The sequence below is a fragment of the Sinocyclocheilus anshuiensis genome, unplaced genomic scaffold (genome assembly GCF_001515605.1).
Source record: "Sinocyclocheilus anshuiensis isolate Anshui unplaced genomic scaffold, SAMN03320099.WGS_v1.1 scaffold802, whole genome shotgun sequence".
NCBI classification, from domain to species: Eukaryota; Metazoa; Chordata; class Actinopteri; order Cypriniformes; family Cyprinidae; genus Sinocyclocheilus; species Sinocyclocheilus anshuiensis.
In genome coordinates this window covers 195,464-221,062 of record NW_015547667.1, presented here as the reverse complement: position 1 = coordinate 221,062, position 25,599 = coordinate 195,464, and the positions used below count along the sequence as shown (strand labels likewise).

General features: G+C 37.3%; 1 protein-coding gene across 1 annotated transcript in view; it reads right to left on the bottom strand.

Moving 5' to 3' along the window:
* Positions 1-8,935: 8,935 nt before the first annotated feature.
* The window catches only part of LOC107702610 (SLAM family member 5-like), a 17,040-nt gene continuing 376 nt past the window's right edge, over positions 8,936-25,599 (bottom strand). The window contains exons 2-5 of the mRNA XM_016504983.1: positions 10,671-11,018; positions 10,162-10,467; positions 9,175-9,474; positions 8,936-9,087 (exon numbers count right to left, since the gene is read on the bottom strand). Of these exons, the coding sequence (XP_016360469.1) occupies positions 8,936-9,087; positions 9,175-9,474; positions 10,162-10,467; positions 10,671-11,018 (1,106 nt within the window). The remainder of the gene's footprint in view (positions 9,088-9,174; positions 9,475-10,161; positions 10,468-10,670; positions 11,019-25,599) is intronic.

Genomic DNA, 25,599 nt, shown 5'->3' with positions numbered 1-25,599 from the left:
CAAAAGTAACATAACGCATTACTTTCCATAAAAAGTAACTAAGTAATGTAATTAGTTACTTTTTTATGGAGTAACGCAATATTGTAATGCATTACTTTTAAAAGTAACTTTCCCCAACACTGCAAGTAAATGCAAAATGGAAAAGATGCAAATACATATATGTAAAACATGTTCATACACAGCTTGAGTAGCAAGGTTGTGTTCAGTTTTAACTTTCTCTTCCATTTTGTATTTTTGGGTAAGAATAAGAAGCACTTCACAGAAGCATTTTTGCCGTCTACAATTTAGAATGCCTGGAATTTTGAGTTTTAATAGACTAATAAATCAACGTGCGTGCACTGTCTGTGTGAGATTCGGTGATATAGCCTACTTGATAATGTCAGAACGCACATCATTACAACAACACTTACCATATTATAGTAGACGATGCTGTATCGCACACCCCAGACTCGACTTGAGTGGAAAATGAATCATCCACGGTTGTGCGCTCACTTGTTTGCACATGAGCAAAGAGCAAAGGTATTTTTTAGAAGTCTAACTTGCGAGCGCCAGACCACGGATTCATCAAACCTGCTTTCCTGAAGTCAGTGTTCTTCTGACTTCTGACTATGTAGTAAGTAACGAATATGCTTTGGAGAACCTGGGGGAGGCTGTTGCCGATGCTACTGCAAGTGTTAGAGACTGTTTACTCTAAAGAACACCGGACACCTTATTTTGTAAGTGCATTCTTAAATTAAATGCAGCGATCCAAAACAGTGAATCTAATCATCATTCAGGCAAACGTTCGCTTCAAGAATGACCACACTGCTGACGTGATCTTACCGCTAACACACCCTGAGCACATGTGAGCTATTCATTTTATCGGCAAGGTATATCGGCATAATTTTTTATATCAGGCCAATGCCGATGTTTACATTTTAAACCATTATTGGCCAATTTGTAACCCAAGGTTTGTTATTAGGGTAACATTTTAGATGTTTTACAGGATTAACACTGTATACACAAAAATCCACATATCCAGATATGGAAGCATTCAACATATCAACACCATTTCCACAGTCCTTTAAAAACACATTCCAATCTGTAACTTCGAAACAAGTTAGTGTTTCAGTGGAATCACTTTCATTTTTGCCTGTACTGAGGCAAAAGAAGAACAGCATTATGATCAGATCGACCCAGAGGGGGACGTACCTTAGAGATGTAAGCACCAGGTATATTTCCATAGCACAGATCCAATGTTTTATCCAGTCTAGTGGTAGATGTGACATTGTTCCAGATTCGGCAAAAATGTAGTGACATCACATCGATTAAATTCTCCAAGCAGAAACACCGTCTGATCTCCAACTCCGTTTGCGATGTTGTTAAAAGTGTCAGCAATGCTTTCAGCAGCGAGTATGAAATCAGGTCCCGGAACATTCACCAGTATCACAGTAATTTGGGCAAATTCTCGTGGAAGATAATGTGGTCGAAAGGACCATGATTTCATAATGTTTTGAACAACTGGTTTCCCTCAATGTAAAATTCGTCGCCCATCTATTATTTACAGCCATGCAAAGCCCTCCACCAACAGCTTTCTGAGTTTTAAGAATATCTCGATCAAACCGAATCAAAGTAAAACCATCCAGATGAAAGTCCACTGTTTCCTAAGAGAGCCAAGTCTCGGTAAAACAAAAAAGGCTTGTGCGACGATAATCCTCATTGTATCTGATCAATGCAGACAGCTCGTCAAATTTATTCCTCAGAGATCTGACATTTGATAAAATGATGGAAGGTAGAGGTAGCCTACAGCCTCTTCTCTGTAGCCTTTTATGTATTCCTCCTCTCAATCCCCTTTTCCTCCATTTCCCTTTGGACTTCTTCAAGTCGAGGCCGACCAGAAGACATTGTGGAACATCTTTAAAAAGCGCTGAATCCATAGATGGCAGAACTGCAAGCGGACGCAAGTCCAGCAAAAGTTTCCGTGAATATAGTTTATAGTCTATATAGTGAATATAGAATATAGTTATGTTATAAGTTTTCTGCGGCTAATGAACATGCCTCAGAGATCTGGCGTGTCTTGGCGATCTTGGCGTTGTCGGCATTGTCCACAAAGACGAAACTGGTTGCAAAACAAACACCAAGAGGCCTAGAATTGTCCAAAGAACCACCATCATGTATAAAAGACAAACTTTTAAAATAAAAAGAGTTAAAAGTACTTAAAAAAAAAAACAGAGCCTGAGTCACTAGTCGCACAAACAGCGTTGCGCCCCGGAAGTTCTATTTAAAAAAAACAAAACAAGTAGGACAAGGACAAGTGCGACCGTTAACAGCAAACATTACGGCTATTAGTGAATTTCCAGTGCCAAAGACCAGACGTGAGTTGCATAGATTTCTGGGCATGGCCGGATACTATCGGTGCTTTTGCCGGAATTTTTCTTCTGTGGCAGTTCCATTAACTGCTCCATTAACTTAGCCCTTCTGAATCTTTTGTGTGGTCACCCGAATGTCAGACAGCTTTTGACAACATTAAAGTGCTGTTGTGTAGTGAGCCTGTGTTATCTGCCCCAAATGTTGGCGTTTAAGTTGGAGGTTGATGCGAGTGAAGTAGGTGCTAGTGCTGGTGCTGTACTTTTACAGGAGGATAAGGACGGAATCAGTCATCCTGTTTGCTACTTCTCTAAAAAGTTGAATAAAAGTCAACATAACTATTCAACAAGAAAAGGAGGCTTTGGCCTTGTTATTAGCACTTCAACATTTCGAGGTGTATGTTGGTTCCTCTACTCTTCCTGTAGTCGTTTACACCGATCATAATCCACTAACTTTTATTTCACGCATGTGTAACCAGAACCAGATGTTGATGAGATGGTCCCTCCTACAACCTTGAGATCAAGTATGAAAGAGGTATGGATAATGTTGTGACAGATGTTCTGTCCCAAGTTTATAGACTGGAATTATGCTGCAATTATGATTTGTTAGTTTACCCCGAGTTATTTCTGATCGCTCCGTTTTCTCTACATGTTGTATTTGCTCGACTCTGATTTGACTCTGGCTATTTGCCCGAGTGTGCTGTGATTTGATTCCCACTCTCTCTTCAGGAGTTGTTGGCTAGATTTATCTCTTGACTCATAGTGTTGAGACAAGGTTAGTATGTCACGTGACCTACACAAAGCAACATGTAGAATATTGCTTGTATAAAAACACCAGGGTAGGAGCGGGAGTCAATGTTTGTATTTATGTTTTGTTAGTGAGCGTAGTTATGTGGGATTTACGCTGAAAATTTGTTTTTGTTTTCTTTTTCTTTGTTTAGATTAGTGTTGAATTGGTTGGAGTTAGTATGTGTTTTGTTTTATTAATTTCTTTGCTTTCTGCTCCGCTCACGTCTCACACTGTTGAGTTTTCTTTTCAATGCTAAGAACCAAACAAAATTAAAACATTTAATAATGTAAATCTGTGTGTATGTTGCACAGCACTGAACTGTTCAAATACACAAAGTTAGTATTCCTCCAGATGGCACTCGACATAATAAATGTAATAAAACATGGAGAAACTCTTGAACTTCAGAGTGAGAAAACTTTATTGATAAAGGCAAGCAAATACAGATGAACAGCAGTAGTAAAGAGAGACATGTGTGTCTCTTTATTCATTTGTTTGATGTATCTGAGGGAAATATAACAAAAACAAAACAATAAAGCTTTCAAACTAGATTTAAAAAAAATATGACAGAAAAAATGCAAAGAGAGAGCACTTCTGTTTTCTTGTGTTTGTGTTCTGCCAGTTGAAGAGCTTCAGTATCAAAGCTGTATGATAAAACTACAAGACAGGTACATTTTAAAGTGCTTTAAAGCCCCATAAAATATGAAAGCTAACATTGTAACAAACTTAAGATTGTAAAATCAAAACACTCACTTTTGTAACTTTGAACATATATGTGAATATTACTTTATGCTCTCAAATAATCTTTTAGGGTGAAAATGATTTGCTGATAAATGAACATCAAAAGCAAAATACAAAAGAATAATAAATGATAAACCAAATCGTTATAGGAGAAATTACATCATAATTTAGGTTTGTGATGAGGGAATACGTGCATGATCTTGATCAGCTCTTCTGGATTTAATGTCATAAACCAAATGGGTTTTGTTTTATTAATTTCTTTGCTTTCTGCTCCGCTCACGTCTCACACTGTTGAGTTTTCTTTTCAATGTTGTATATAAATTGTAAATATCATCCTCCTTACTAGTTGACGTTTCCATCGTCACTGTAAATATGAAAAGCAATCGAGTGTTTGCTTTGATGGACGTAATTCCTCACTAAAGTTTTCCCACATTCACCACTGAACACACCAATGAACAAGATGATGATGATGATGATGATGAAGAACAGTCTGCTGATGACAGGAACAGGCAGACGAGCTGGAAACATGAGAAAATAAAGAGAAATGAGGATGAATGAAGATATTAAAATAGACGAGGAAGAAACATTGAGAGGAACCAAGACTGATCAAATGTAGAGCTTTCAAAACAATCTGATATAGAAAGTTCAATATAAACCTGGCTGTAAACGTAAAAATAAATAAAATAAGTCATTTGAACAAATTAGTCATGATAAGATACTTATGTAGATCTACTTTTACTCTGTAATAAATAAAATAGGTGAAACAGATATTTAACTCAACGTAGACAGTAAGATAAAAAAAAGACCTGCTGTAAATATTGATCTCTACTTCATAAACTCCAGCATCTTCAGTTGTGATGTTTGTGATGGTCAGAGATCCAGTTTGTTTGTTCAGCTTCAGTCTGTCTCTGAATCTCCCATCAAGAACATCCTCATATACAGACATGCTGTCAACCCGTGTATTGATCACAGCTAAAGCGTTTTCACTCCCAAACCACCACTGAATCTTATCATCATCCATTATTTCAGTACGACCAGAGTTTAGAGTGACTGAATCTCCCTCCAGCACTGATATTTCACCTGTATCACCAAACATACACAGAGAACAAACAGAAACAGGGGTTTTCACAGATTAATACTGTTAAATAAAACAACAAATAGAAAGAAAATGGTGAATGAATTCATTTCAATTTTGTCATAAAAAAGTGGCTTTTTTTTTTACTCACGATAGACACGAAGAAAAAAATAAATCCTGATATGGTTGATCAGTAGTTCATAAATTCCAGCATGTTGAATTCTGGTGCTTTTGATTGTCAGAGATCCAGTTTGAACATCCACCTTCAGTCTGTCTCTGAATCTCTCATAAATGTGATCATCATATACATCGATGCCCTTTGCTGTTACATTAAGTTCAATTATTAAAGAGTTTTCAATCCAAATCTTCCACAGAATCAGATCTTCATCCATCATTTCAGTAAGACCAGAGTTTAAAGTGACTGAATCTCCCTCCATCACTAATATATTATCTATATCATTAAACACACAAAGAGAACAAACAGAAACAGGGTTTGTCACAGATTAATACTGTTAAATAATCAACAAAAAGAAACAAAAATTGTGAATGAATTAATTTCAAATTTGTCATAAAAAAGAAGAAAAAAAAGGTGACATTGTTTTTTTGTTTGTTTTTTTTACTCACGATAGACGGTGAGAACAAAATAAATCCTGATATGGTTGATCAGTAGTACATAACGTCCAGCATGTTGAATTCTGATGTTTGTGATGGTCAATGATCCAGTTTGTTTGTTCAGCTTCAGTCTGTCTCTGAATCTCCCATCAAGAACATCATCAAATACAGTCATGCTGTCAGCCCATTTATTGATTTCAGATATTAAAGTGTTATAAAACCTCCACTGAATCAGATTACCATCCATTATTTCAGTAAGACCAGAGTTTAGAGTGACTGAATCTCCCTCCATCACTGACACTGACTTCACTTCTGTATCACCAAACACACACAGAGAACAAAAAGAAACCGTGTTTGTTACAGATTAAGACTTTTAAATAACTGTAATTGTTTCTGAAAATAAAAAGTTTGAAACTGAGTGAATAATATGTGAATAATTTTCATAAAACAATAGAGCAGACACAAAAAAAGCGAAGAAAAAAAATGTGTGCATATTGTATTTGGTGATATTGGGGAAAAAAAAAGGTGAGACAAATATTTAACTCACCAAAGACAATGAGACTGAAAATTATGCTTATGTGGTTTATCAGTAGTAAATAACGTCCGGTATCTTCAGTTCTGGTGTCTGTGATAGTCAGAGATCCAGTTTGATTGTTCAGCTTCAGTCTGTCTCTGAATCTCCCATCAAGAACATCCTCATATACAGTCATGCTGTCAGCCCATAACGTCCGGTATCTTCAGTTCTGGTGTCTGTGATAGTCAGAGATCCAGTTTGATTGTTCAGCTTCAGTCTGTCTCTGAATCTCCCATCAAGAACATCCTCATATACAATCATGCTGTCAGCCTGTTTATTGATTTCAGCTAATAAAGTGATTTCAATCCCAAACCTCCACTGAATCACATCATCATCCATTATTTCAGTAAGACTAGAGTTTAGAGTGACTGAATCTCCCTCCATCACTGATTCTGACTTCATTTCATCAACACCAAACACACCTGAAAAACAGAGTTTGTCATATATTAAAGATTCAAAATAACATTAGTCTTACATGGTACCAGAACAGAAGCAATTGAAGTCATAAAACCATTTCAAACTCACCATCCAGACGCCAGAAACACAAACAAACCAAAACTAATTTGAGAAACATTTTCTTCATCGGTTCTCTGAAAAGCCCACGATAGCAGTGCTTAACATCTCTGAAACACGTCTGAACTGATGCCGTGTGTGTTTGTGGTCTTCCCTCAACAAGACTAGACCTCTGTCACAGTTTATTCTCACATGGCCATTTCCTTTAAAACAGGAAGTCATGAAAATGATCAATCTAATTATATTTTAAAGTGAATTCTGGCCCTGTATGATAACTAACAGCAGTAGAGTGAAGAGTTGAATGAGTGTCGGATTGTATCAGTTTCTAATGAGATGATCAGCTGTGTAGTTCATCAATGATGCATGATAAAAATATCTTGTTGGAATTTTGACTTAAGTAACTGTTGATGGATTCATTTTATTTAACTATAAATGTGTTTTGTAAGGAGTTGAAGTAAAAAAAAAAAAACATTTGGTTCATATTTAGCAGGAGAGAAAATAAAGAAACACTTCACCCACAAACCACTGACCTCTTTCAACCACGCTATAGACGCGCTAATGCAGAAGCTGTTTGTCCACCAAAAGACCAAACCACATTAGATGTAGATAAATCAGACCACAGCAGGTTCAACTTTAACTCACAAACTGAGCTGCTCACACTACATTGAGTGAATGACATTTAGCTTTTTTGCCAGTGATGCATTGCATGTGAGGCTCTGATGAGCTGTTGTTCTCAAAACCTCAAGAGAACATATACCTGGTGTGTGTATATGTGACATGGTGTCAGAAGTGCATTGTGCCTGCTGACTAAACACAACCAGAGGAGACATGTCAGTGTTTCCACTCCATGGCCTCTGAGGATTCAACGCTTGGAAGCCCATACTCAGAATAAATTCCCAGTATGGGTTTCCATTCCTGGTGTGATAGTTCGATTGCAGGGGATGTTCATGAGAAACATTTCAAAAGGGGCAGTCGTGGCCTAATGGTTAGAGAGTCAGACTTGTAACCGGAAGGTTGTGGGCTCGAGTCTCGGTACCGGTGGGGATCGTAGGTGTAGAGAGTGAATGAACAGCGCTCTCTTCCACCCTCAATACCACGACTGAGGTATTTCATGGCATTCAGCGGGTGTTGCATGCATCAGTCCAAAAGAAGTTAAATAAAAAGCGCCCATCCATAAAAAAAGTGTCTCACACGGCTCCGGGGGCTGAACAAAGGTCTTCTGTAGCGAAATCGATGCGTTTTTGAAAGAAAAATATCCATATTCAAAACGTAATAATCACTTGAATCTAGCTTGCGCTCACTGTTGTAAACAGAAGCAGTTCCGTGAGAATGACGTTGCCTCGGGGGTGAGTAAAACGCAGCCTAATTTTCATTTTTGGGTGAACTAACCCTTTAAGCAAGGCACCAAAACCCCCAACTGCACCGGGTGTGTGTTCACGGTTTGTGTGTTCACTACTCCCTGCTGTGTGTGTGCACTTGGATGGGTTTAATACAAAGCACAAATTCCGAGTATAGGACACCATACACTTTCACATTCAGCCTGTACACTAAACATTCTATCTGATCCAGACACAAAGTGGAGCTATTCTCAGACGTAACAGGCGTCACATAATAAAACTACCAGTTCACTACAGAGGCTAGTAGTGAATCACGTTTGGTTTTCTCTCCCAAATAAAGAGAGATTAAGGGTTGTTTTGTAAGTAAAGAGATTTGGAATACGCTTTCTTTCTTTAGGAAATGGTATTCCTATTAACGATTATGCAGTTTTGTAATTCAACTAGCTTAAATGTCATTCTAATTTGAATTTCAGAATGAGAAATTTAACAGAGGTAGCCAAATAACTTAATTTTTTTATTTGTTGGTAGTAATAGTAGAAGAATGTGCTTAATAATGTAAACATTTACAAATCATGTATTAATAGTGTAAAGCTGTATATGGCATGCTCTGCTAAACTTCTGAATTCCTCCAGGAGGTGCTCAACATAAGTGTAATAAAACATGAAGAGACACTTGAGCATTAAAAAACTTTATTGATAAAGGCAAGCAGATAGACATGGCAATGGACAGCAGTAGTAAAGTGAGATCTGTGTGTCTTATCTGAGAAAAATATAAACAATAATGCCTTTCAAACTGCATTTTAAAAACTCAGACACTGAAAACTGACAGAGCATGAGCTTTCTGCTTTAGATTTCAATACTTCCTGAAAAAAAGATGGACATATAAAGCTATAAATTAAGTAATCTCACAAATATTTACATATGCAAAACAATTTGTGAGAAATGACATCAATCATATCCCTGGTGTGTGAATATGTGCTTGATCTTGTTCAGCTCTTCTGGATCTGATGTCGTAAACCAGAAGAATGACAGTAGCCACGCCCACCAGAGCAGAGAGGACCAATCGGATCACAGCTTCAGTAGAACCATAACAGTGGACAGAGTCTGAGGAATAAAAACATCAAACTGAGATCAGCTCAGTCAATAATCGTTAATATCAGCGCCGACATCAACTAATATCAGCTGCTGTACCTGAACATGTGTGACAGAGTTGACTGATGTCCAGATGTTGAGTCTGGTTGCTGATGGGATTGTTGAGCACACAGCTGTAGGTGTTTTTATCCTGATATTCCACCTCCAGAGGTAGAGAGAGACTGATGCTGAGATCAGACACACTGATGCTGGACAATAAACTGTTTCCTTTGTACCAGGAGAGAGTCACATGACTCACATTAAACACTGAACACACCAGTGAACAAGATGATGATGATGATGATGATGATGAAGAACATTGTGAAGAGTTACTGCTGATGACAGGAACAGGCAGACGAGCTGAAAATATAAGAGAAATAAAGATAAATGAAGATATTCAAGCAGATGAGGAAGAAACATTGAGAGGAACCAAGAATGATCAAAAGTATAACATTTAAAACGATTTAATAGAAAGTTAAATATAAAGCTAAAAAAGCTGATTTGTAATTCTAAGTAATTAGATACTTCCTTAGATTTACTTTAATAATGCTGCAATAAATAAATGAAACCAATAAAACTCACCTGTAGTTTATAATATCCATCATGTTCAGGTCTGGTGTCTGTGATAGTCAGAGATCCAGTTTGTTTGTTCAGCTTCAGTCTGTCTCTGAATCTCCCATCAAGAACATCATCATATACATCGAATATGTCAGTCGGTTTATCGATTATAGCAATTAAAGCGATTTTAGTATATGAAAACCACCACAGAAACACATCACCACTCAGTATTTCAGTAAGACGATTGTTTAGAGTGACTGAATCTCCCTCCATCACTGATATTTCATCTGGATCAACAAAACACACACACACACACAAAACAAACAGGGTTTGTCACAGATTAATACTGTTGAGCAAATGTAGGATGGTTTATGAAAGTAAATGGATATTTAAATTTGAAATTAATAATATTATGCAACAGAACAGACACGCTCTGTGGATTAATTATTGCATCTTTAAACTAAAAATTTTAATTCATGTTTAACTCACTATGGACATTGAGAAAGAACATAATCGCCTTAATATAATTGCTATATAGTTTATAAACTCCAAAGTTTGTGATTCTGGTGTTTGTGATAGTCAGAGATCCCGTTTGTTTGTTCAGCTTCAGTCTGTCTCTGAATCTCCCATCAAGAACATCCTCATATACAGTGATGTTGTCAGTCCGTTTATTGATTTCAGCGATTAAAGTATTTTCATTTCCAAACCTCCACTGAATCTCATCATCATCCATTATTTCAGTAAGACCAGAGTTTAGAGTGACTGAATCTCCCTCCTTCACTGACACTGACTTCACTGTAACACCAAACAGAAAGAGAACAATCAGAAACAAGGATAAAAATGGTTATTTGATGGTTTACTAAAGTAAATAGTTTGAAGTTTAAATTTGAAATGAATATCATCATGAATCAACAAAAGCAAAATGTAGTTGGTTTATTAATTGCATCTTTGTACTGATTCAAATATAAAACAGGTTAAATATATATATATATACTTACTATCAAATACAGTGATTTTGAAACATTTTCTCACACTTTTGGTCTGTAGTTCATAACGTCCAGCATGTTCAGTTCTGATGTTTGTGATGGTCAGAGATCCAGTTTGATTGTCCAGCTTCAGTCTGTTTCTGAATCTCCCATCAAGAACATCCTCATATACAGACATGCTGGCGGCCGTTACATTGATTTCAGATATTAAAGTGTATTCATATCCAAACAACTGACTCAGATAATCAAGGAACCTCCACTGAATCACATCATCATCCTTCATTTCAGTAAGACCAGAGTTTAGAGTGACCTTGTGTCCCTCCACCACTGACACCGACTCCACTTCATCACCAAACACACCTGAAGAACATTTGTTTTTACAGATTAAGATTTAAACTCATTTGATGTTGATTTGATGAAGCTTCACTAAAATACTATTAATAATTGAAATGAATAACATCTACAGCAGTACAAAGACAAAAGGAGAATTTTGAAAAGAGAATTTATATGGAAAAATAACTAACTTGAATGAATCTTAATACAACTAACACTAATGCTGTTGCTTGTTTGAGCTTCATATTTAACTGAATCAATCACTACTGAATAACCTGAATAACTTGAATTCAAACTTGATCTCAGATTAGTATCATGGTGCATTTATATATGAGAATAACAGTGAATGTTAATCATCTCTAATGTAATCAGTCATTTATTACATGATATCAGAACAGAAACAACTGAAGCTATAAAAACACATTTCAAACTCACCATCCAGACGCCACAAACACAAACAGAACAAAACGAATTTATGAGCCATTTTCTTCACCGGTTCACTGAAAAACCCACAACAGTGATGCTTAAAATGTCTGAAAACACTCCCGACTGAACTGTGATATTTATCTGGTTGTGTCCTCCCTCAACCTCAGCTAGTTTCCGCTCACACGTCCATCTCCTTTAACATCACGAAAATCAACAAGCTTTTGCTGATCTTGACTAACGTGACCTGCCAGAACTAACGCTACGCTAGATTTTCAAATGAATTCTGGGCCTGAATGAAAACTAAGAAAAGAGTGAAAAATTGGATTAGAAATCAGTATCTACTGGTGTTTTATTTAGTGTTGTCAGCTGTCAATCATATTTGACCTCTGACTAGGGTGTGTGCAATGTTGAAACAAAATATATATATATATATATATATATATATATATAAAAATGTTTCGATTTTTATTTAGATTTTGTAAACAACAATGTTGCTAGACTCCTGAAGTTTTTCATATTCTAACTTCTCCATTAAAGTTAAAACAAACAATATTATGTCTAAAATGTAACTCAATGTTAACTTCTTGTTTGTTGAACTGTTGCATAAAATCAGTATCACATTTGCTGATCATGCTGATGTTGAGGAAAAGAGCACGCTTGCTCGTATGATATTGCTTAATTCTGTTATATGAGGCAAGTATAAAAAGATATAAAAGGTCATACAGAATTTATACTCATATCTTGACTTTTGTGGTCATTCTAACTTGCATTGCATAAGCTACTTCACCCAGTGAAAGCGCACGCGAAGAGTTTATCATACTATAGGAGAATTCACAGCAACCACAAACATCCAGCAGAAACTGTTTATCCACTGACAGATCAAACCAGATTTCTGTACAGATTCTGTGCAACACAAATGGGAAAAATACTGCAGGGTATGTTTTTAGAGTGTAATCATAATGTTTGCATGTTGTTACAATAAAATTCATCAATCGAATGTTAATGAGAAGTAACCTGTAAATGTAATTGTTCATTTAGAGAAATTTGCGTTTGTTTACCTGAGAGATTTGGGGTTTAGAAAATCTGATGAGAAATACTTGAGATTGTAGCAAGATCTCTGTTTTTTGATCGCAGATTTGGGCAAATCTAGGCAAAACAACTCTTTTGAAACTCTAGTTGAAACATGAGTTTAGCTTTCTCTTTTATTCTGGAGAAAATGAAGTGTAGAGGCCTGGATCAGTAACAAGGCTTAGAAAAAATTTCAGGTTCCATCGTCCCAAAGTCAGTGGTTTTTTTCAATGGGTTAAATGGCTGAAAAACAGTTAACAGTCCATAGTTAACAAAAGCTCAAGATATTTTTATTCTACGTAGGGGTGTGTGATATGATTATTTTTGATGATGGACGAAAAAAATGTCTCCACAATCTGCGTTTGAAGAAATATCATAGTATCGTGCTATAGCGCACATTCTATCAGTTGCAGTTCTGGCGCCTCCAGCTCAATATAATGTACAATGTGACATTCACATCAAATGTTAACTCTGCAGGAGTTACACTCATGGGACACTGCACTTATTCCAATCACATAAGTACCTTTGCATGTGCTTTAATGCCTTGCATCTCATAACATTCAGTGCCTTTTGGTGACTTGAGTAGGATCTGGGTGGATGTTATATAGTGTGTGTAATAGCTTTCAGGTGAGCGTGTGATTGGTTACAGCTGAGTGCAATGAATGATGGGAAATGTAGTCCAGGGTGTGTAAGTGTGAGAGTCCATGTAGTGAGCTGTGGACCTCTGGTGGTGAGTGAACGGAAGTTCATAGACCGGATTCGTGACAGCTGCAGATACCAGTTATTTTATGCTACCATTTGGAGTAACTATTTTTTTAATAAGCCCTTTTTAACTGTCCTCTTAGGTTGTTTTGAGAATGTTCTGTAGGCCACTAATAAAAAAGGACCTCTGTACATTTGTTTGTTGCAAATTTACAGACAATGCAATTGAGATGTTTACATTGGCTTGTTGGGGTAATATTTCTTTCCACTGACAACAAAGTGTTCCTTCTGAATTAGGATAACTGCACAAGTTTTATAGTTAATAAAAATTTTAAAAGCAAATTACATTAGTTATACTTTAATTTCCTTCAATAAAAAGGAAATTGAGTAAGACGGTGTAAAAGGCGTGTGGACGTGGATTAGTAATCTGGCCCCTTGGTATAAAGGAGAAACAATTCTGGCCCTCGTCATCAAGTTGCCCATCCGAATCTGAACATATTACTGCTTTTTTAATTCTATTTTCCTCTACCCGCTGGAGAGCCATAACAATAGCTACCAACTCTGCTGTAAATACAGATAAAAAATCCGGGGTTATTTTCTTAATAACTATTGCATATTGCGGAATAACTACTGCTATTCCTGTTTTCATAGCTTCTGGATCTTTTGAACCGGCGTGTGGACGTGGATTAGTAATCTGGCCCCTTGGTATAAAGGAGAAACAATTCTGGCCCTCGTCATCAAGTTGCCCATCCCTGGTTTAAATTATTCGGTTCAATCGCAATGACTCACTTATTAACAGTGACTTGCTGCCACCTAATGCCGGTTTTAATTTCACATTTGAAATATCTTTTCATTTAAAAAAAAAAAATTATTTCAAATATCAGTCTTAATATTACTTTTTCCATATTCCCAACTTTTAAAAAATATTGCTTTAGTAGGGTGTTCATTGTTGTGCCCCATCAAAGATACCCAATATACCATTTACAGTTGTTTACGTCTTATTTCCAACAGCATGTCTCCCATTTCAACTTGCACGGAAGCTCTAGGGGAAGTTTTAAATGCCCCACAACATAATCTCAAAACCTGCGTCTGTACTGCATTTACTTTTTTTAGTAGAGACTTACTCACAGAACCATAAATCATACTATCATAATCTATTGCTGATCGGATGATAGCCATATATATATACTGGCCCTCGTCATCAAGTTGCCCATCCCTGGTTTAAATTATTCGGTTCAATCGCAATGACTCACTTATTAACAGTGACTTGCTGCCACCTAATGCCGGTTTTAATTTCACATTTGAAATATCTTTTCATTTAAAAAAAAAAAATTATTTCAAATATCAGTATTCAACGTTTTATGTTTAAAATATCAAAACAGTATTAATGCATTTGTAACTACAGGTTAAAACATTCATGTTCTGCATTAAACAGTGTGTAAATACATCTAAATGCCACTTCAGATGTAGCTTCTGTGTTTCCTCTGCATTGCAAAGATGAATTTTGTCAATACTGATTTCATTTGCTTGGTAACAGCCATAAATTGCTTATTATTCTAATTGACTGATTCAAGTTAAAAATTTGACTGAAAAGATGATGCGCACTTTAAAAAAAAAAATGGCTTTATAAAGGTAAAAATGCCCATAAAAGGTAATAATCAATTTAAACTTACTGGATAAGATTCATTTCTATCACTGCTGTGAACTGATCACCACACAGAATATGCAGAATATCAAAAACTTTAGGAGTCGGCTGTCCACGGTGGTCCTTCTCAACCCTATCCTTATCAGATATCAGCACAATAATACACTCAGCAAAATATTGTCAAATTATCATTATTGATGAAATCCAAGAAAATATTGATATATTTTTTGTCAATATCGCACACCCCTAATATATTTAACGTTTTGTTTAGAAAAAAAATGTAAATAAATATGAGAAGTGCCCTTTTTCAAGAGGTATAAATACAGCAGACTAACCTCTATCCATCAACAGTTTATCAGCATCCCTCCACTGCCCCATCTCCTCACCCAAGGTATGTAAATGTGTAAGTTTTCCCTGCCCAACGATATTTACATACCTGATGACTCAATACGTGGATCCTTATTCCTCGAGGTGGCAATGTTTGATACACAATGATGACGTGATGCTTCTCTCATAATTACCGCAGGCATAAAACAAAAGAATATCATCAGCAAAAAATATATTGGTTTAAATGGCTTTACTGCAGAGCAATTACTGTACGCAATGAAATATAAATGTCACTGTCATTTGATGGTGGATGTGGTAAATAAGCTGCCAGTGATCAAAATATTGATTTTGAAGTCATTGAAGATAGTTTTGAGAATATGTGCTACCTCCCAGCTATAGCACAAATCGATAGCGAAAAATGCTACCCATCAGATTGTGCTACCAGCATCTTCATGTGGTTTGAGGCTTTTTTAATGTCCATAACTACCCCTACCCACCCACACCTATCTTTACCCTAAACTTACCCTTAAAACAATACAAATATATTTTTATTTGCCCTGACGATTTATTTGATATCCTTCCCTCTTCTGACTGCTAATCAATCTCTCTATATGTTTTTCCTATTTTGAAAAAGTCGTGTAAAACGATATCGTGAGTTTTGTGTTTTGCTTTTTTTATCCAATGAAAACACATAAATCATACCTGGGGCACGTTCAAGCGCAACGTTTTGCTACGGTTTCCGGGTCGAACGACATGTTTCCTGGAAACGGTGTGCAACGGGGTTTGAGATACGTTTTCTCTTGTTTGGTGGGTGTGTGAAAAATGTCAGCCCAATCAGCAGCAACATGTATATAAACCACGCAGTATTAAAGAGACAGCTCGCACAATGGGTCCAAGTAGATTGATTAATGTAACAAAAAAATACTATTTTGCTATTGTATTGTGGAGTGACACTTTCTACTTTTCTAAACTCCTCTGATTATATAATGGTAAACATTACAATATCATTGCACAACAACAGTGATCAGCAATAATGATAAGCCTAATACTCACAATAAAAATAATAAGGTCATATAGATCATAACACAGTCTCGGAGGTAAGAAGTGGATTATCCTTCAACTGAAATGTTTGTCTTTTCATCCTGAAATGAGAGGCAAATGTTGGATCACAATAATTAGGAACCACAGTTTCCACAAATCCCTTCACTCGATTGGGATGTTCTCTTTTATTCTGGACGGCAAGGTCAGTGACTTTAACATCGAGCGTATTTTGCAGTATTAAACACGTAGGCCACGTTCACACAGCAGCAGAATACGGTTGTCAGTCCTGTATTTGAGTCCTTAATACGGTTACGTTCACACACAGTTCGGTTATTTATGGGTGTGACAACCGCATTCCGTAACCGAACTCACACCTGTACATTTTCAGGATTCACAACCTGTGTGAACGGAACAGGACTGGACAACTAGTTGTCTGTCACATCATACAGTGCGAGAGAGAGCCGCTCTGCCGCACAAACGCATGTCTACCGTGTGTTACGTGTTTTCACGTGTGTTTTCAGTAACTTACAGTGATGGAGAAATGAGCTGCGTGTCTGTCGCCTGAAATTTTTAGATCCCGTCAGTTTTCCACCGGAGCCGCTCCAGTCAGTTTTGTGTTCTGTGTGCGACTGAAATACTCCGCTCTCCACCCAAATATAAAGGCTGCTGTCGGTTAATGAAGATTTGACGGATGAACTCGCGGCTCCTTTGGACTCTTGTCGTGTCAGAAAGTGATAAGACTTTCAGTTTTATGGACGTCGCCATCTTTGATTTTACATTGGTCACTGTCGCTATGGTTACTGGTAAGGAATACGGGCTTGACTCCCGTTGCACGTTCATACAGACAGTATTCTAAACACAACTGTAAGCTGCTGTGTGAACGGCACATTTCGAGACTCACACCTCTAAAGAAAATGCGGTTGTCAATCCCAAAAATTGACAGTGTGAACGTAGCCGTATTTATACCGATTTCATCAGGCTCCTAAAATTCTTCAAAAATAACACAAAGAATGGCCTTCTCAGCTGCCATAGTTGCAACTCTTGCGTCATCAGAACAGGGTGTTCAACGCACCACTGTTTCCGTAAAAAAAAAAAAAAACGTTTTGCAACGTTTTGTCGGGGCTGAACGCAGCCCTGCTGTGGTCTCCGTTTACCACTGTAGAGGCTTACCGATCTATGACGACTTCCGCTTCTGAGAAACCGGAAATGGGACAACAAACTCAATGAATTCATAGATTATTTTAAAGAAAATAATACACATTTTACATTTAAAAACGCGATGTTATGATTCCATAAAGAAAAAAATAGGCACTGCATTAATACAATAGTAAACAGAGTAAACAAATGACAATTAATAGTAAATAAAAAAAAGTTTCAGAGAAAAAGTAATGAGCTTAAAAATAATGTACAGTTACAAATGATGTTTTAATAATGTGAAGCTCAATATGTTGCGCTCTGATGAAAATTAAAATATACATAAAGTGAGTATTCCTCCAGGGGGTGCTCGACATAATGTAATAAAGCATGGAGAAAACTTTATTCATGAAGGCAAGCAGATACATTTGGAGAAAATAAAAAACATGTTATACCAAATTATTAAAGCGTTCTTTGATAATCTAGAATATTTATAATTCAGGATCACAATAAACCCATTAGTGGAAGATCACTTATGACAAAGTGAAATATAAATGACAAAAATCACATTATATTTCTGATCTTCCTGAGTCAAGTCAAGTCACAGCTGATCTTTCTGAGTCAAGTCAAGTCACGGCTGATCGTCTTGAGTCAAGTCACATTACGGCTGATCTTCCTGGTTCAAGTCACGTCACTGCTGCCATCCCTGAGTCAAGTCAAGTCACAGCTGATCTTTCTGAGTCAAGTCAAGTCACGGCTGATCGTCTTGAGTCAAGTCACATCACGGCTGATCTTCCTGGTTCAAGTCACGTCACTGCTGCCATCCCTGAGTCAAGTCAAGTCACAGCTGATCGTTTTGAGTCAAGTCACATCACGGCTGATCTTCCTGGTTCAAGTCACGTCACCGCTGATCTTCCTGAGTCACGTCACGTCACAGCTGATCTTCCTGAGTCACGTCACGTCACAGCTGATCGTCCAGAGCCTCGTCACGTCTCGGCTGATCTTCCAGAGCCTCGTCACAATCATCCAGAGCCTCGTCACGTCTCAGCTGTTCGTCCAGAGTCACGTCACGTCACAGCTGATCTTCTAGAGTCTCTCCACGTCTCCGCTGTTCATACAGAGTCTTGTCATATCTCAGCAGTTCGTCCAGCGTCACGTCACAGCTGATCTCCCAGAATCTCATCACATATCAGCTGATCTTCCAGAGTCACGTCACGTCTCAGCTGTTCGTCCAGAGTCTGTTAATGAACTCTCCCTGTTTCCTGCTGGTATTGCTGTAGAACCTCCAGAGGTAGCGGCATCCGCTGCACAATCTCCAGAGGTGTCAGTAGTATCCGTTTGTGAACTCTCTGCCCGTCCTGTCATGGCTATGGAGGACGGCTGCAAACTCTCTGCCTACTCTCTGCCTGTCCTGTCACAGCTATGGAGGCCGTCTGTGCATTCTCTGCCTATCCGGTTACGGCTAAGAAGGCCGTTTCTGAACTCTTAGTCTGTCCTGTTCCGACCAAGGAGGTCGGTTCTGAATTATCTGACATTCCAGCCACGGTCAAAAAGCTGCCTCTGAACTCTCTGCTCACCCTGTTATGGCTAAAGATGCCATTTCTGGTACCTTGCCATTCACTCAGGACTCCATTTCCCATAATCCTTTGCCCGGACTCATCAAGTGCATCACCTGTCTCTCATCTGATCTCATCATCAGTTCACAGCTGTCTCACATTAGTAGGCCTATAAGAATAGCACACACACTCTCTGTCATGGCTGGTGATTGAATGCTTAGCCCTTCCGTGTTTTCTAGTTTCCAAACACAGAAGCTGCATTAGAAGGGACATTTAGATGCATTTACACACTGTTTAATGCAGGACATTAATGTATTTAACCTGCAGTTACAAATGCATTAATACTGTTTTGACATTTTAAACATAAAACGTTAAATACTGATATTTGAAATGATTAAAAAAAATGAAAATATACTTTAAATGTGAAATTAAAACTGCCAGTAGGTGGCAGCAAGTCACTGTTAATAAGTGAGTCATTGCGATTGAACCGAATCATTTCAACCGGTGATTCAATCAGGAACAAAACAGTGTCATGTTGCTCAGCGACGCAAATTGAAATTATATTTGTTTGCGAAATAGTCAATATTGTGTCTAAAACTTAAGTGTCTTAATATTAAATTCTTGTTTATTGAACTGCTGTATAAAATCAATATCACATTTCTCATGTTGCTTTTTGGTGGAAAAAAACGTCAGTCTTCGCGTGATACTGATTAACTATATGAAATGATATAAATATATACATTTCTGCCTTCCTATGTTGCATTTTGTGATCATTCTAAATGCATTTTAATAAACTGAATCATGCAGTGAAAGAACCTGCACTGGTCTAACCTACTAGACTTCCTATTGCCTTAGCTAAACTTTAGCTAACTAAGCTCTCATGAGTCATGGATAGGATAATTAGCTGTAAATTCGAGGCACAGGTAGCTTAGTCTGTTGTTCATCACCATTCACCTCCACACCAAGACAAACACAACTGGAAAGGGAGAGAGGGCTTCACTTCTGCGGCTCTCTGCATGTCTGTGATGTGATGTGCAGCTGATCAATGTGTGCTACACTGCTGTGGTGCGAAGGCGCGGAGGGAGAAAGGCATCGGAACTCGACACTCGACAGTCTCGACATTTCCTGACCCGACCTGATATTTTGATTTTTTATTTGTTTGACAGGGACAGCTGTGCGCAAACAGAAACACACACACACACGCACACATATATTCATTTATAAAAAAAAATAATTAAAAAAAACAGAATAAAGGGCAGTTGCTCAAGCCCCGTTTGATGTCTATGTGTGCATGTGCCTGATCAGCACGATTGCAAATGTGATATTGATTTTATGCAACAGTTCAACAAACAAGAAGTTAACACTGAGTTACGTTTTAGACACATACTCTTCAGTATGGTAAATTGCTGTTAAAAGATCATGTGTGAACAGGACCTTTTCAAAATGACCGGTAAATCGGTTCTGACAATTTACCAGTATGAGAAGTTGTAACATTACCATTAAGTTAGCGTTTTGATACTGTGTGCACAAAGAAATGAAGATTACTGGTATGAGTGATATCACTGATATTACTGATATCAAGAGCTTTTCAGTGAACAGATGAAGAAAATGTCACTGAAATTAGTTTTGTTCTGTTTGTGTTTGTGGCGTCTGGATGGTGAGTTTGAAATGTGTGTTTTTAAGACTTGAGTTGTTTTTACTGTCAGACCAAGTTTAAATTCAGGTCTAAACTCAGTTATTAGGGATTGATTCCATCAAATAAATATGAAGCTCAACTACCCAAAAGCATTAGGTTTAGTGTGACAGTCTTTCTTATTATTTTAGTTATTGGTCTATATAAAAATGTATCTATTTAACTATTTCTAATTTTATTCAGCATATTTAATGTTTATAGTGATGCAGAATATTTTTCACTTCACATTGAAGTAATTACAAGTATTCTAGAGAAGCTTCATCAAACCAACATAAGGTGATTTTAAAGCTTTAATCTGTTAATCTGACCTCTTCTTCAGGTGGGTTTGTTGTTCCAGGACTGAGTCTAATGTCAGTAAATGAAGGAAACTCAGTCACTCTAATCTCTAATCTTGCTGAAATGAAGGATGATGACTGGATTTAGTGGATGTTTAGCTTGGGAAAAGAACACACTTTAATAGCTGAAATCAATGTAACAGCTGACAGAATCACTGTATATGATGATGATCTTGATGGGAGATTCAGAGACAGACTGAAGCTGGACAATCAGACTGGATCTCTGACCATCACAAACATCACAATGAAACATGCTGGACGTTATAAACTACTGACCAACAATGTGAGAAAGAGATTCAGTCTCACTGTCTATGGTGAGTTAGGCATTTTATCAAGGATCTTATTATGGCTAAATACTTAAAATAATGAATTAGCCTATTTTTTCTAGGTTCAGTATTAACTTTCTTTAGCACATTGTTTTTTTTTCAGTCATGGTTCCTCTCAATGTTTATTCCTCATCTGCTGGAACATCTTCATTCATCCTCATTTCTCTTTATTCTCTCATGTTTTCAGCTCGTCTGCCTGTTTCTGTCATCAGCAGAAACTCTTCAGAATGTTCTTCATGTTCATTTGTGTGTTCAGCTGTGGATGTGAGAAATGTGACTCTCTCCTGGTACAAAAGGAACAGTTTTTTGACCAGCATCAGTGTGTCTGGTCTCAGCAGCGACATTTCCTTACGTCTCTGGGTGGAATATCAGGATAAAAACAGCTACAACTGTGTGCTCAACAATCCCATCAGCAACCAGACTCAACATGTCAACATCACTCAACTCTGTCTCACGTGTGATGATACGTCAATGGCAATATTCACGTTTATTCACTGAGCTGATCTCAGTTTTGTGCTCTTATTCCTCAGACTCTGAAGCTGTGATCCGATTGGTCCTCTCTGGTCTGGTGGGTGTGGCTACTGTCATTCTTCTGGTTCATGATATCAGGTCCAGAAAAGCCTAATCCCGTGTGAAGAAACATTAGGCGCAGTAGTGGCCTTTGCTATGTTTCACCCATTACACTTGAAACGGCCCTCGCAACAGAAGGAGAGTCCACTTATGCTCGAAAAAGAGCCCGCCGCGCATACACCAGGGTCGGAAATTAATGGAAGCTTAGGGCAAAAATGCCTCCAAAATGTAATATATATAAATATACAGGGGGCAAAAAATCCCTGTGAATTCTTGTTTTTAATATTTATAACAGGATAATGAGTTTGATAATGAGTTTTCCCAAATATCAGCAGGATTGCAAATGTGATAGCCGTGATTTTATACCACCTTATAGCCTTATATTTTACAGTTCAATAAACAAGAAGCTAATATTAGTTCATTTAAACCTAGAACATTGACGGGGTTTGCTCTATTTCACCATTGAAAAAAGTTCCAAACAGATCCACAGTAGAACCATTGCGCATCTCCGTGTGTAACCAGCCCTACTCGACCTGCTTTGAGTGGGATGTGAACTGGTGTCTCCGGCATATGAGGCAGACGTGCTAACAAGGAGGCTAAAGAATGCAGTTTCTAATGTCAATCGCTAACGCGCCTCTTGAGGCCAGGGGACCCCTAAACCTCACTTCCATCCGGGTCAAGGCACCAAATGTAATTGGTCCTACTCCACTCGCTCCAGGCAAGATTTGATCCAGGGTCTCCAGAATGGGAGGGGGGTGCAAAACAGTGTTAATTTTGTTGACGAATAATTTTCGTCATAATTTTCATCAACGACATTTTTTCACCAACGAAAACGAGACTATAACGAATTGAAAACTCGTTTTGAATGACAAAAACTATGACGAGAATCTATAGTTTTTATTCATTGATGAAAATGTTAGGGAGGGACGATTTAGGAAGAGAGGTAAATGCACCATTTAAGCTGGTTTGCCAACCGCCATAAAACCTCTAAAGAAGAAGATGATTTAGGAAGCGATTCATTCAGAACGAATCTGCTGTGTGGTTAGGAGGTTAGATGCGCACATTTGAACTGTAACATAGCCTATTGATCTATCCGGCGGGACACAAGCTGGCATACATTTGCTGCACGTCTCATAAAACGTTAAAACATGTTAATATCTGTGAGTAAGAGAAAAGCATACATATGGATAAATTTGACGACGCAAAAGAGAACTAAATTTGGTCCGGTTTACGAGTGCAGACACTGAAGCAGCGCCTCTCACACGAGTAGCCTACTTTCTTGCGTCTCATGAACGCACAAATGAACACAAAATTATGTTGAATTGTCAGTTTTGTCAAGTATTCATGTAAACACACTCGGTTATGTCTTAGGTGAACGTAAACAGTTGGGAGAATAATGGACGTGTATCAGTACATTGCATCTGTGTGTCCGGTTTTAAAGGGACAGCAGCCTAATTTAGTTGCTATTGTCTGTTGCACTGATGTTAATCAAGCAACAAAAGAAAGACAGAAAATCACTCACTGCCCTTGACTGAATCACTTTAGTAGCCCTAATAAAGATTAATCTAAATGTATTTATATAAATAAATATGTCTGCTTGAAAGAATGAAGAATGTTGTAAACAATTATAAAGAATGCATAATTAGCCTATATAACCATTGGTATTTCATTGAAAAGAAGACCTTTCTTTATGAGAAGTGGTTTCATTTAATTTTAACATACAGGCATGATGCATGTCACTGCAGTTAAATCTGTCTATCATGATAAAACCTTAATATCAAACCTATACAATGAGTTTGGTCATTTTAGAGAAATGCTTAATAAATGCATTACACTGTAACTAAACCCATTAGATTTTAGCCGACTAAAATCATATGCTATTTAGGCCCGGTTTCACAGACAGGGCTTAGACTAAACCAGGATTAAGTCTTAGTTCAATTAGGGAATTTAAGTAGCTTTTATCAATGGGATTTAGAAAAAAACATTACTGGTGTGCATCTTGAGGCAAAATAATAACACTGACAAATTTTAAGATATGTAAGTGCAACTGACTTTCAGTTAAAACAGCTCAAACATGCATTTTAGTCCAGGACTAGCTGAAGCCTTGTCTGTGAAACCGGGGATTAGTCAACTAAATCTAGACTAAAACTAAAACAATTCGGATGACTAAAATATGACTAAAACTAAATGGCATTTTAGTCAAAAGACTAGGACTAAGACTAAATCAAAATTTGCTGTCAAAATTAACACTGCTTGCAAGGACACTAAAGACCGCAATCTCTAGTGTGCCTTGTGAGGCCAGGTGAGTGAGGTTTTTGACTTTTTACCCAGCTGTCTAATCACAGAGAAGGAGGGGCGGGACAAATACCATAGCGACCAGCCGTCACATTCAGCTTGTACAACAATAATAACAATTGACAAGAGCATCCCTTCATCCAAAAGAAGTGTCAGAGCAAGTAAGACACTTCTTATAAAAAGAATATTTTTATATTCAGAAACAAACTATGTATGAAATCAGATAATACAGTAGTAACAGTTCCGTGGATATTCCATATCATAGCACAACTGAAAACTGCCGAAGTACTCTCAAGCGTCCAGAGCTAGGTGTTTTCAGCTAGCTAAAAACATTTTTGTGGACACACAGCCGAGGGATAAACTTGTCAGAGTTTTTGCAACACTGCGTCATACTAAAGCTAAGTTTTAAATGTCAAAATATAAGTGTAAAATATTACTTCCTGATGTAGCCTTCATATTGTATTACTAATTATTATTAAATCACTTATCTAGTCCCTATTCCGTCATTTTTATTTATTTTCTCTCAAGGCCTTTTTTCAGACTTTTGGTAAACAATCGTGTTTATTTTTGCTTGATTTTGACTTAAACTTTGTTCACTGCTTGTGTGTTTTTCTTGCTTCTGACAACCTGTTTGCTGGTCGCCTGAACTTTGCCTTTTCCTGGTTTTAAGTTTGGAAATGTAAGATCAGCGAAAGCTTCTTGGTTTTCATGAGGATAAATGCACGAGTATAAACTGTGATGGAGGTTGCAGGAGGATTGACATAAAACAAGACAAATATCACAGTCCAGTCGTGTTTCAGATCAATCTGTTTTCGGACATAATAGTGTCTTATTTAAGGGTGATTGCGGACACAGCATTGGTTGCATATTCTTGGGTCATTCACAAAAGTCAGAACTGCAGAACCACAGTGAGTTAAACATCAGTTTCACTATTTTTTTTTATTGCAACTTGTTGAGCTAAATAATTATCGTATTTAGATGCCGTTTTATCTTTAAAATGACAAAATCCGGTTTTATTTTTAACTCTCTAACAGTGACAAACTGTCAACTGTTGTTGACAACAAGTGATTGGTCCTCTCTGCTCTGGTGGGCGTGGCTACTGCCATTCTTCTGGTTTATGACATCAGATCCAGAAGTTCTGTGATCAAGCACATATTCACTCATCAGGAAAGTGTCATTTCTCATAACTATTTCAATCATTCATCAATCTTTTATTCATTTTTTTATTCATTCATCTTTTAATCATTTATTTTGAATTGCTTTACATATTCAACTGCTGGTATCGGTGTCCATTTATCCACCCTAGAAGTTGATTTGAGAACAAAAAGCAGCAAATTCTCAAATTAAATGCGAGTGTTTGTCATGATAAATACTAATTATTACACCTTCCTTTTTAAACTTTTTTTTTTAACATCTAATCTACACATTTTATTGGGGGCTTTAAACACAGTTTAAAGGGGTCATATGATGCGATTTCAAGTTTTCCTTTC